The 13,955-nt window shown below is 44.0% G+C and overlaps 1 protein-coding gene across 2 annotated transcripts in view; it reads left to right on the top strand.

Annotated features, from left to right (window-relative positions):
- LOC121591574 (cyclin-dependent kinase 14) overlaps positions 1 to 13,955 on the top strand; it is a 131,823-nt gene that overhangs the window by 96,257 nt on the left and 21,611 nt on the right. For both annotated transcript variants that reach the window (XM_041912256.1, XM_041912257.1), the window contains exon 4: positions 9,145 to 9,341. In XM_041912256.1, coding sequence (XP_041768190.1) covers positions 9,145 to 9,341 — 197 coding nt within the window. The remainder of the gene's footprint in view (positions 1 to 9,144; positions 9,342 to 13,955) is intronic.

Raw genomic sequence — 13,955 nt, 5'->3', positions numbered from 1 at the left:
TTTTTTAGAGATGGGAGAGTCCGTAATCCTTTTTCTCCAAATGAATGATTGGATGTAACACAGCACCAATAATTTTTATGAATCTTTTCACTACTCTTCACGTTTGTATGACTCTCAGTATTGGAATATTTTTCACAATTATGTAAGGAGTCTCACCTCAAAAATGTGATAAGCTCGGCGCATAGCGTGAGTTGTTTTCATCTTAAAATTGTAAGTCGTTATTCGACTCGTAGAATGGTTTGATACCTCGAAAGTTCTTTGCTGATCTGTCCTAAGAATCCGTAATTTGATTTCTACTAAAATGAATCGCTACTCGAAGAATAATGAGCGAGTTAAATCGCATGGGAATAGTGAATGGATTTTTTTGGTGAATTTTTGCTTTATCAAACTAAAAGAAAAGAACTAAAGATTCAATTTCAAATGGGAATTCCATAAATCTTATTAAACTCTTTTAAAAGAGTAATTAACATTGATTTTTAAAAATATTTAATTTCATCATTTAATTTCACTGAAAATACATTAATGCACGTGTTCTAGACACTTTTCTACCCACAACCGTCGGTGTTCTTGAACTATCGTTCTCATCAGACGACACTCGCGCGCGCCTCCTTGCTGCTATCTTTTATGCTTATAAAACAACTCTTTTATTATCAACCTTCCCTCGCAAAAAAGAAGAAAACAAAACACAAAATCGCAAAAAAAAATACTAACCCTTGCCGAGAAACAGAGCGCACCCACATTAAATCGTCCTGTGTGCAGTCGCGTTGTAGTTTCCGTCGCCTCTTTTTTCCATTTTGCCTTGCCGAACTCCTCCCGTGTCGCGGTACAGTAATGTTTCGCAGTTGCAACTCGCTAACTGGAGAGTGCACAAAAAAAGAGGACGTCAGACAACGAACCGACATACAGCTCCCACGGGAAGAGAGAGGAAGAAGGCGAGCATAAATGGTATGCCTAACGCGCGTGCACACTCTGCCGGATGCAATGACATCACTTTCCTTCTATCCATTGTGCAGAATTGCATTGTTACACGGGTGCATTCAATGCAAAAGAAAACAACTAACTGTACCGGGGAAGAGGACGCCGCACAAGGAGGGCTCTCTAGCAAACCCCACACGATCCACTTCAAGCAAGCCTGAGTCAGACACTTCCGTTCGGTTCGCTTCCGGATTCCCCAGAACGACGGTGGTTGGTGTGGTGTATTGTGCGTTGCAGTTTTGGTTTTTGTCGTTCAGATCAGGCACGTTCTGTTTAGGAAAAGGCGAAGGCAGCAGGGGAGTGTTGGTCCTGTCGGTACAATAAAATGTCACAACTTTATGCGGGTGGCTTGGAAGGGGTGAAATTCGTACTTTATTACTGTTAGCAACCCTAGTGCACGGGGTCTGGCAGCGAAAGTGTGTGCCGGCGGCCGGCTTAACGGAGTGCCGACGGGTTATAGCAAAGGGTGTTGTCGCGCGCCGATGGGCGTAAGTTAAGCTCCTGCTTAAATATGCACCAAGCATCAAGCGCGCACCGTTCGAGGGCAGTGCAGTGTGTGCACACCAAGAGAGAGAGAGGGAAGGAGAAAGTAAAAAAAGAGTCATAGTTTGAAAGCGGAACACAGCTTGAATGTAAAACTGTCGGGATAATGGAACCGGGCGATGCTGGGCGTTAGTGACCCAATTTCTCCATTATGCCAGTTTTATCCCGGTACGCGTCGCAGATTCGTTTCACCGTGACTGGGCGTCTTTTTTGTTTTGTTCGCTGACTTACACGGCAGCCGTAACAGCCGGTGATGAATTTCCCATGCAAATTAGGTTCGTCGGCCGAAATAGAATGGGCGCGGCGCAAATCAAGGAGGTTCAAGAATTAAATAAATCATGACACCGTTAAATTCTTCCTTTCGTAGCTTGGGAAGGGAGCTTTTTGTGTAGCGTAAAAAGCCACAACGTGTGTCTACAAACTCGGGAACATTTTATAAACTGACTTCCGGTTTGGCAGCACCCGCCTACATGTGGGTGAAGGTCGTTAGCTGTGTTGGCGGACTTCCATTTGGTACATTTTTTCATTTTATCGTGCGCCATTTTCCCCCCTGTTACCTCGCGCTATATGAAATTATTGGGGCGCCATCAGGGATACGCTGGAGTTTTTCCAGCAATTTTCGCGCCGACTTCCACGGTCGTGTCGTGTCTTGCTGTGTGTATGTGTTTTTCGGTCGAGTGAAACAATTTGTATGAATAAATCATACCCATTTGTGCCCCGTTATGGAGCTTAACCTGCTAACAGAAGCTGCTTCATTCAGCTCTGATGATGCTAACACGTTATTGGGTTTTAGACGAGCGTTTTATGTGTGTGGGGTCTTTGTTCCTTTGCTCCTCTGGAAGCTTGTGTGTGCGCTTTTTAATCATACTGAAAATCTGTAAGCTTTTCCGAACCTGCAATCTTCCATGATACAAAGCTTTTTGTGCCCTTTTTTTAAATTAACCCTGAAAAAGGGTGTGTTCGACATAAAACGCTACCGCTTCCATTATGCGTCGAAAGGAATTGTAAAGACAGCAGAAAAAAACGGAAGAAATTTATATGCACAGAGCTGTATGTACTTTTGATGTCTTTTAGGGAAAAGTTTGGTGAAATGATGAGAGAGTATTCTAGCAAATTCTGCAGATTGTTTTTCGGTGAGTTGTGTCTATTATTCTCACCGGAGATGGCAATCTCATCTCGGAAGCTTTTTACGGCTTATGAGGCTATTAGGCAAGCAACTTTCAGGGTTTTGAGAGAGAGAGAATCACATTGCTAGTGGTATCTCAAGTCTTCGAAGTAAATATAAAAACATGAATTAGTGTTCTTGCTTAAATTATTTCATCTGTATGGTTGCTACTTTGGATTCGACGGCAAGTAAAGAAACTACAAGGATGTTAAAATATGTTCACTATTTAATGGTAAAATTAAAGCATGCATCTCAACTTTACATACATTCTTATCGAACGGTTAATCTTGAAAATGAATTGAATCTGCCTGTTGTATAAGAGTGAGAAAGGAATGCGGAGGAAGTACTATGCTAAAGCTAGAAAATAAAAATAGGAGGAACATATTTCGAGTTACCAGCACAAAAAGCTCTTAGGCCGGCCTCGTGGTACAGTCGTAAAGTCGTACAACTTAACAACATGCTCGTCGTGGATTCAAGCCAGTAATGAACCGTGCCCCATACATAGGAATAGTCAGTCCTGCTATCTCTGTCAAGTCATCTATCTAATTTCTATCAAGTCACTGAAAGCCAAGAAGGCCACTAGTGATACTGGCAGGTATAAATTCGTTTTTGTGTATGTTTCATTAACTATAGTGATTTTTTACAATTAAATAATACATGATATGCTTAAAGAATTGTACATTTGATGCGTAAAAACTACTGTTTTCAGCCACTGAAATGAATAGTCCATAAACCAATGACATGAATAAACTACTCACGTCAATGGTTGTTAACTTCATTTTTGTCAATGTGGCCAATACTAACAACCTCAACCCTTCACGCAACGCTGTTCCTTCCACTCATTATATACCTTCATATTAAGCCACTTTTCGCCAAAATTGCTCACTGTTACTTTATCAAATTAAAGTGTCCAAATGACATCAAAAGCACAAATTCTAAAGCCTGTAGCTCAATGCCCGAAGCCTCCGGAACACATTGTTTCGAGGTGGTCGTACGATGTCACTCGTTTCAAGCTTCGTTATATCCCTGGTCCAGGCGTGTCCGGTTTTGAACTTCGCATCAAAAGCGGTCGAAGGTATTATCAAACAACCAAGAAGGGAGGAAAGATGGTACAGAAAATGGGTTTAAGGTTTCTTTTTTTTGGGTTCAAAACAGTTGGTGCAAATGGTGGCCACTTTCAGGACAATCGGCTTCGTTTTCGGTTCCAGTGTGTTGCGCTTCAAACTACAACCACTACTACTACTTCTACTGTTCTGCTAGCGCGCCAGTAACGATTCTAACCGGGAACAATATGGCCTTCTTGGTATTTTGCCTGCAGGCAAAAAGGTTCAGCGAACGCCTCCTGCCAAACGCCAGGCCATTTCATTTCATCCCACGGGTTCCCCATTCTTAAGGTGGTCATTCCTGCTTCGACTGCCGAGCCATCACCGTCCTCCAGATGGTTGATGATAAAATGAGAAAATGGCATTCACACTGTGGCCCCGGAACGGAACGGTGATACCGCAAATGGGCGACGGTGTCGATGGGGCGCGAAACGAAACGCATTTTGTGGTTCGTCCGATCCCTGGCGGCCATCGAGAATGATGTGTGAAGATGATAGTCAACTCCTCATGGCTGTAGAGTTTGCGGATAAACAAAACCAGCAGGAAAAAAAACGACCGACGGCCACAGAAACCTTTTCTCAACCACGGCGGCAGAGCTCGAATAGTAAAACCACAGAACGGTTTCAAATCGTCAAGCGGAGGCGTCCTGGCCAAACGGTGTGTCCAGGGGAGGGTGGAAATCCCTTTTCCACCAATGATACCTTTTTTTGTTGCTGTCTTTCACTGTGTGAAGGGACATAAAAGGGGGAGGAACAAGAAAACACACAACCAGAAAGGAAGAACGCGAAACGGAAGGATCATTTTGAATGGTCATTATTTTTTACAATGCCCGCAGCCAAACTGGCGGGTGGTGGTGGTGGGAGCGGTGACCTTTACGATGCTGATGGGCTCCCATTTTCCTGGGAAACGCTTGGCCAAAAGTGTCCGTCATCTGTGACCAAATGATCTGGGCGCGTTTGTGTTCCTGGTGGGGTGGGCCGGGATCCTGTTTTTTGGCGTCAAGGAAGAGGATGGGTTAATAGAGAATTAAAGAAGCTAAAGGAAACGTCAGAAGCTGCAGTTCACGGCTCCCTCCCGAATCCTTTCAGGGATGTGTTTTGTGTCAATTCTTTAGATTTTCTGGACCGGAAAAGTATTTTTAATCCATTGGGTGCTGGAATTATATTTCGTTATTTTTATTTCAATCCTTTTCGAAAGATAAAAACGAATTAAAATACAATTAAGTATGCTAACATCACGTGCCTTTCCTTCTGGAATGAGTGCAAACTAAGGTTTTATTTTATTTTCACTTAAGAATTCCACACGCACACAGTTTTCATTGGCATTTAATAGCTAACCTGGTACATCGTTATGGGTTTTCTTTTTAAAATGTTTATTTAATTTTAACGACGCTGTTCCAGAACCCAGCAACCGTGTTTTCCTATCACCCGACACACACACACACACACACACACACACACACACACACACACACACACACACACACACCACACACACACACACACACACACACACACACACACACACACACACACACACACACACACACACACACACACACACACACACACACACACACACACACACACACACACACACACACACACACACACACACACACACACACACACACACACACACACACACACACACACACACACACACACACACACACACACACACACACACACACACACACACACACCACACACACACACACACACACACACACACACACACACACACACACACACACACACACACACACCACACACACACACACACACACACACACACACACACACACACACACACACACACACACACACACACACACACACACACACACACAGCAAGACATTAAAAACAAGTCACCGTGTTGAAATTGAAGCTTCCCCAATCCATCGGCTGCTTTTCCTGTCCGAAATAACAAAATGATTCAAAACAGATCCGTATATAAAAAAACAGGGACCTAAATGCCATCCCGAGCCAGATGCCACCGACGGGCCGACCTGGCTACTGTTTAACCGCAGCTCGAAAAAAAAAAAGAAAACAAACTTTAGAGCAGAAAAAAAAGATACCCATTTGGTTTATTGAGCGCCATTGGAAGGAGCCATTTTCATCCCACTAAGTAGCACATTCCGTGCGACACCTTTTATGTGTTCGTGGATGTTATGAGTTTCTTTTTTTGTATCTCCTCGTTTCCTGGAATAGCTAATTTGGATGTTGGAAGGGGAAAATGGATGCCTTTTTCTGTACCTATAAACACCTCACTATGACTCCTGCTAAATAGGTGGCAATCGTAAGTTTGCTTATCGTAATAACTGACACAAATGTGTCGAGAAATGATTGGGCCGCCATAGGAAGGGAAGCGAAATTGAAATATCAAAAGGAAGCAAAATGAAGAATCAAACGCGTGCAAATTAATTGTATGCTTTTATTGCTGTCGTCTCTGTTTTAATTTCCTTTTTGTGGATCTTGTTTCACTTCCTCCGTGCTAGCTGACGGGGGCAGTCCGGATTTGGTCCAGAACTCGTGCTGCTGTGCTTGCTGTTGTGTGCGTTTTTAATGGATTTGACTTCCTGATCGCAATCTCCCGCCCGTTGACAAAGTACGAACTTTCAATCGCAACGATTGATTGATTTTTTGTGTGTTTTCGGACGGAGCAAATAAAATTAAATATTTTACAGCGTTCATCATCATCGTCACTTATTGTCGCACGCGTCTTTTGTGTCATACAGCGCGAAGCGGAGCTAAAAGCAATTAAATATCGCCATTTTAAGTGAAAAGAAGAACGATCTCCTCCTCTCCTCTCCCTGGTGACAGCAGGCGGGGAGTTATTTGCGAAAAAAGTAAAAATCATAAAAGCTCTTTTGGAAATGGTTGCTGTGTTCCATTACCCGGCGCAATCGATCGGTGGACAGGCCCATTAAGTAGCTTATGCTACTTCTGCGACTGTTTCCCCCCCCCCCCTCCCCCTTGTAGGTAGGAATAGAGAAGAAAAACTCCCAAGAACACCAGGACCGGCGGAATCGTAATGCCGCCGCCGGCATGAGTCGTGGGAAGCATTAAAAATTAATCAATAATCCACGGTAATGGAAATTTATTGCGGATTGGTACGCAAATAGAGCTCGCGTGCGCCCTATCCCCCAAAACCACCCCACCCCTGGTTGAAGTTGGAGCGGGCGGGAGTGTAGGGAGTAGGGAATAGCAGGGAAGGAAGAGCTGGTTGCTATATTTGAAACCAAATGGACAGTGAAATTGATTTGTCGGAATGTGGGCCGGGATCTGGAGATTTTTATGCTTGCTTTCGCTTCTCTTCTTTCCTCCACACCCGCCTAATCGCGTCCAAAACAAGTGCATATGGAAGGAACGAGGGGGAAATAGGTGGATGGATGAGCAGAAGATGGTTGGGAATGGTAATGGTGGTCATGCTGTAGATCGCGCTCTGTATGTTGCTCATGTTTTGTGGCGATTTATAGGCGGCTGTTCGTTAGCGGTTTGATATTCAGTGGCTTAGATCACAGTGGCCGCGCGTCGTTGCGTGTGTACGTGCATATGATTGTGGTTGAATTTTTCCGGATCGGGAAAACCTGATTCGATTAATTTCACACTCAATTGGAAAACCCCGTTTCCCTGGATCTGCTGCTGCGGTATTAAATCGTGGGCAAGCGGGATGGGCGAGCTGGTTCGTTGAATTTCATAACCAGAGAGTGTACATATAAGTTCTTTGGGTTGGAAAAGGCGCAGTATCTAGCTTGCTAATGGATTTTAATTGAATAAAACATCAGTTTCTTACTATAGATAGTATCTGTAGAATATTACAGCGTTGGGGAGGATTTGTTTATGCTTTTTGATATTTTAATTAGGCTCTAAATTATTGTTGAATCAACTGTATAGCTTATTGGACTGAAAACAGCCCATCAGTTGTGGAATAAATGAAACAGTATGTACTATTGAAAATACCGCTGGAATGTTTTATGTGATTGAGTAAAAAAGTAAAACAATTTCGAGCAACAAATAAATAATATCAAATTTGATATTTTTCAACGCAGTTTCTCCTTTTAAAATCCTATAAATACTGTTCCGCGTTACTTGATGTAAATCCCTACACCCAATTCATCCCTTATCCTTGACCCTTAACAAGTACGCTTCCGATGGTAAAACATTTCCAGTTCTTCCATCGATGAATAATTCCTTTCGCGATAAAAGCTCTCAGCACAAAGAACGCTTGCTGCGCTGGGCCACCTCTTACCACTGAGCGGCCCAACCGTTCTTCTTAGTACTCACCATTTCCATTTCCCCCATTTCCATCCAAAAGATCGAACCACGAGCCAGGTATCATAATGCTGTATCGCTGCGAGGCAAATTTCCTTTCCCTCAACCAGTAGGTAAAGCGCCCGGGAGGAAAAATCACTTCCGGCAGAGCAGTGCGAATTAAATTTAGCTCCCGGTTACAATTTTCCACGAAACTACTACCACACTCGTAGAATGGCCGGTGGTGGTGTAAATCCGCGACGTTCAGCGTAACACTGCAGCCGAAGCTTTCTTGAAGATGGAACCGGTTTCTTCGAGTTAGCGAGCAGCGATCAGAGTATGAAGCGGGGGAGTAAATGTTGTTATAATCCAGTTCCTGGTTGAAATATCCCAGGGCGCACATAGACGCACACAAACACTCGCTTATACCTATCCTGGGAGAGCTCCAAGATCCTGCCGAGTAGTGTACCTACCGGGCTCGGTGGTAGTTGATACAGCAAACAAATTAAGCTGAGTGAATTTCTGCCAGGAGGTTATAAGATAAATATTTGTCCTTGCACGGAAGGGGAGGTTGCGATGGGTGGGTAGTAGTTGCAATATTCCATCATTGCTCCAGGCGTACTGGCAAGCAAGGGGGATACATTTACACTTGCCCGTACACTTTGCCCGCGTAATGCAAATCGCGTTTGACGGTGGTGTGCTGTGTGTTTCTTTCGGATGGCACTCCTCCTTCCATCACTTGGGCATCGATAATGTTTGAACAAAGTGCAACTTGTACATTCGAGTTGGCAAATTGTTTAACTGCGTGTACTTCACAGCACACTCCAGTGGGCAGAAGCGTGTGGAGTAGTGCAGTGTAAATAACACAGAACGGAAGTTGTGCTTGCCCGTAGTAGTACCGATGGCGGCAATCAGTGTTTGAACAAGTTTGAAAATTGATGAAGTAATCAAACCGCCATAATTCCGTCTCACGCAAAGTTGCACTGTTTGGACAGCAAGGGAAGCCGCATCGTTGCGCTACAAGCGACGATATCCTATTGGGACGATAGTTTCAACAACATTTTCTTACTGTATTTTTTTCTCTCCTTTTCATACTTTCAGATTGGAACAGAGTAAGCGATCACGAGCGCGTCCATCGGCAGCTGTCGGTGTCGTCCGACAGCAAGCTGCTGGACGACGACATCCGGGAGGAAACACGTGTGATAATGCGACCTAAGAAGCCACCCCGGCCGAAATCCGAAGTGTTCTTGAACAAGCACGACCCGCACCCGAGAAGGAAACGGTTTAGTGCATTCGGGGTAAGTTGTTTTGTTTGTTCGTGGTTGTATGGACAGCTTGAAAGACAGTTGTGACAGTAGTGCGCCCTATTTTGCGAACCAGAGGATACTATTTACCGTTGCGTCAATCCCCTTTTTGTAAAACGACGTATAACTTCTGGCGAACTCATCAAAACAAACTGCAGAATGGCACGATTAATCATCTGCAAAGTTACAAAACTTTCACGACAGCATTTACATGAAGTGAAAGGGATATATTTTTTGTAATATCCTTTCCCGTCAAAGTACAGTGTCAGTGAAGTACCAAACATGGCGTCCCAAAAGCAAAGGTCTCGACAGGGAAAGGTACTTGCCCAGTGGCACACATCATCAGGGTGGAAAACTTTACTCCATTCAACGTACATACGTGAGCATAATGCAGACTTTTTACTCCATTTTGTATGTGACAGATTGTTTTTTTTTTTTCTCTCCCTTTAATACATCATCTCTCTGTCTGTTTAAATCCTTTCCCTTCGTGCCTTTAGAGCTTTGCCGGAACAGCGATGCACGACAAATGATGACCTATCCGTCCTGCTAAACCCATTTTTCCACCAGCTCTAAACGCCCCGCCAGCACACAGGCAGCCGACGGTGATGAAAAAATGGGGCAAAAATGTCTGCTGCATTCTTTGTTCATTTGCATACGAAAGCTACCCAAAAGTTGTGCTGGGGTTTTAGTGCTTTCCATTCACGGGTTTGTTTGCTTTCGGGCGCAGTTGCCTGTGGCTGCACTGCTGATGATAGCGGATTTTATGTAGCCAGCGAAGGGCAAACAGTGTAAAGCGTACTGCTGGAGGTTGATTTAAAAGCGATGGTGCATTTGCGAAAGCTCCTTTTGCTGATGGTTGGCTTAATTTTAACACTTGCCGATGTGTTGTGCTGCATTGTTTTATGATTCCGGGGGAAGTTAAGCTAGTAAGTTACGCTTTTGTCTTGGTTTTGTTTTCAATTTTAAAGTTTTTCTCATTTCTTTGCATTTTCCATTTAAGCTCGAAAGTAAGAGCACCTTGAGCATAATAAATGTATGATGATGTGTGTCTGCATGCTCACCAAAAACAAACAATTCCTGCTGATTGCACAACTGGGAAAGCAAATCATCATAAACTATGAACAGGTTGGGGTAAAATGTAAAGGCAAACGAATCGTTTGCTCCAACGCAAAGAGAGAAAAGATAAACTACACTTCTCAAAAGAAAATTGAGTACGTGAAGCCAGAGGGTAAGGTACGGCTGGGTACGAATCTTGCCTCATAAATGATGCAATACGATTCGAAAGATGCTCCAATTGCTTTCGATATCTTAGTGTTTTTTTGCACACTTTGTCTCGATGTGTTCAAAAAAGTTGAAAGTATTTGATTTTGTTTGAATATTTAGTTTTGTTCAAGTTAAAGTAAAATTTTGAAACTTCTTTCGTTTTAATTTGAAGAACTTTATTTCTCTTGCGACAAACAATAATTTATTCCTATCAACATTTTATTAAAACTTTAAAACTAACACCGACCACAAACCAATGCACTTTCTAAGGATGTCGCTCAATCAGCTGCAATTGTACGCAAGTGCCAACTTGCGCGCGAGTGTGTGTGGTTTGGGTTGACGGAGGTGGCTAAAGAATTGTGTGGCATTCAACTCGTCGAGAGCTTAACTTTTTTACCATTTACTTGAGAGCGTTTGAATAGTCTGGGAAAGTTTTCCACTTCGTTTACCATTGCTTTTCGAGCTCTGCTGCTCTGCTTCGGGGGCTGTTTTCGTTTGCGAACTTTTGACCCGCAATGATTCTATTCTGTTCCATTTTATTCTTTTCGTTCTCTTTCGTTCAATAACAATACTCAGGGAAAGGAAAGTTACACCACATTCTCGGTTGCTTTCCCACCACTTTCTTGCGCAACTGTTTCCGAGTGAAAACATCACACCGAAAGTATCGCACCCACAAAAGCAAGGAAGTAACTGCACTTGGGCACACCACTCGCCCGAAAGAAAAATGTAAAGTAACGCACCGAAGTGCGGGCAAAGGAACACCACCCAGGGATTTTTGCTTTTGAATTGCTGTTGCCTTCTTCACCCCGGGTCGGTACGCAACGATGGCGAGCACATAAAAGAGCTCTGCGTGTAAAGCAGCTTTGGGCGGGATGTGATTTTTCTGAACACATTCCCTGGCGGTGGGGCAATATTTGATGCCTTTGGGGTCCCACAACCATTCAGTATCGGAACAGTACCACCAGCAAACCTGTGGATAAAAAAAACCACAAGAAAAATATGCAATCCGGACCTCGCTAACACAGTGGTGAAGCTTGTGATAGTGTGGGAAGAAATATTTGAATATGCTTTGCAATCAGAATTTATCTACGGGAAGGGAAAAATTGAATTTCATTGCTGCCCATCAAATCCGCCGTCGAGTAATGGCAAGCTCCGGCTCGCTGAATGGTTTTTTGATAACAAGTGCAAAAGTTTCGCGATGGGGAGGAAAAATTGATCGCAAAGCAGCTTTGAGAATGGTGAGAGAAGTCGAAAGCACTATCTTTAAAAAATGATTTAAAAAACACTTTGTGTAGTTTTATAAGTTTTTAAAGTGTTTTTTAAACAGAGCAAAAAATGTTCAAAAATATACAAAAATATACAAAAATTCCCATGGAGGCGCCTGGTGCTTGACGTCGCTTTGAGGTTGGCACTGTCAGGGCGCTTTAGGCGTTGCCTTTGATATGCATGGAAAAGGATTGCCGTGATGCGTGAAATACCATTATTAGTGTGCTCATAAATTTTGCCACACGCCTTCCAAATGAACCTCATTTGATGTTCAATTAAAAAGAGCTTCTTAGTGCGCATCAGTCAATCTAAAGCAGCCTCATAATGTGCTACTGTCTGTGTGTGTGCAATTTACAACATAATTTACTTCAAAGCATTGTTTCGTGAAGCAGACACACACACGCCATTAAGTCCCTCCTTTCCGTGCCATACTTCTTGCAGATCACACACACACACACACACACACACACACACACACACACACACACACACACACACACACACACACACACACACACACACACACACACACACACACACACACACACACACACACACACACACATCCAATCAGAATAGTCCATAAAACCACCCCCCCCCCCTCTCGACACGTTTCGTCGACAACAATGAGAAAGTTTGGCACAGCTCCCCCTTGTTGTGGGCGAGTAAATCACACAACCCGCCGGCGGTTACACTTGTCAAAACAGATCCCTTGAATAATGATAACAGCGTCGGCGGGGTTCGGATGGTGGCAGCGTCAGAGGTAATACTCGTTTTATGCATAATTTTATGCGTTTCAGTACGGTGCGAAGGCTCTCTAATGATGATAACAATAATAGTACCAGCAGAGCCGGGCGTTCGAATACTGCCGCAGGAGTTTTCCGGTACAACACCACGCACACACACACACACCCACCCACTTGCGTGCTGCCTCCCAAGGGTGTTAGGCGGAAGGGGGATGGAGGACGGTAAAACCGCATCATTTTCAATCAAATCGACTTCCTCGGCTTCAAGTTTCTCGGTGCTTTTGTAGCAGCGCGTACGAAACACACACATGAACACCAGCACCAGCTCGTGACCTATTTCACGGTGGGTGGAGAGACCATAAGTGGGCGATTTATCTATGCACACGCACGGACGGCAGGGCCTGCTCGACTAACACGCTCCCGAAAAGTCACACTTGAAGCTCGGCTGATCTTAACGAACACACACACACACCCACTCCCGACCAGTGTATCCTTGTCCCAGTGGGTGCAGGTTTTGTGGTTTTCGATTGGCTTCTTGGGGCTGGGTGCGAGGAAATTAAATTTCACTTCCGGGTCTATGTGCTCGCTGATCATGATGATGATGATGATGATGCTGATGACGAGCTGAAACAAACTTTCTCGTCACTCGTCGCTGTTGCGTGCTTACCGCTTTCTACGGACGCGTGTACCACGCTGATCAGCATAGAAATCTAATTGGCAATCCCAGCTGTCACTGGCGAATATTTTGCTTCGGTGAGGTTGAATTAAAACGATACACAAACACAAACACACACACACACACACGCACATCCACATGATAATTCCGGTACCAATCAAGCACCGAACCGGGGGCTTGACCTTTTAAAACTCATCCCGTAGATTAAATTCGCTTCCAGCCCAAACCGCACACACATGCACACCGAGTTGAGTGGGTTCAAAAACTGGGAGCTATTTGCGGTCTGTCGCGCTGTGCATACGGCGTAGGTGCAAATCCCCACACATTGTTGCTGGCGAACGGTAGAATGTAGTAGAATTTGCCAACGACCCCGGACGAGGTTTGAACTCGAACGCGCTGATTGCGGAGGTAGTCGTGAGTAATGAGTTTTGATTCAATTGCGGCCTAAAAATAGGTCAGCTTGGATGGAATTACAGTATGAAGCTCGCATGATCGTTGGCGTAAAAATAATTCCAATTTGCAATACATAAGCTTCAAAAGGCGAACTTAATTCCTCGCCAGCATTCTGATTCAAATGTTCGGAGTGCCAAATTTTTTTTGTTCTGCACGATTCACTTTCACGAACACTCATGGTCACCGAGATGCTATCATTTTGCG

Source organism: Anopheles merus, chromosome 2L, assembly GCF_017562075.2.
Source record: "Anopheles merus strain MAF chromosome 2L, AmerM5.1, whole genome shotgun sequence".
NCBI lineage: Eukaryota > Metazoa > Arthropoda > Insecta > Diptera > Culicidae > Anopheles > Anopheles merus.
Note: the sequence above shows the minus strand (reverse complement) of the source record. Positions and strands in the feature narration are given on the sequence as shown.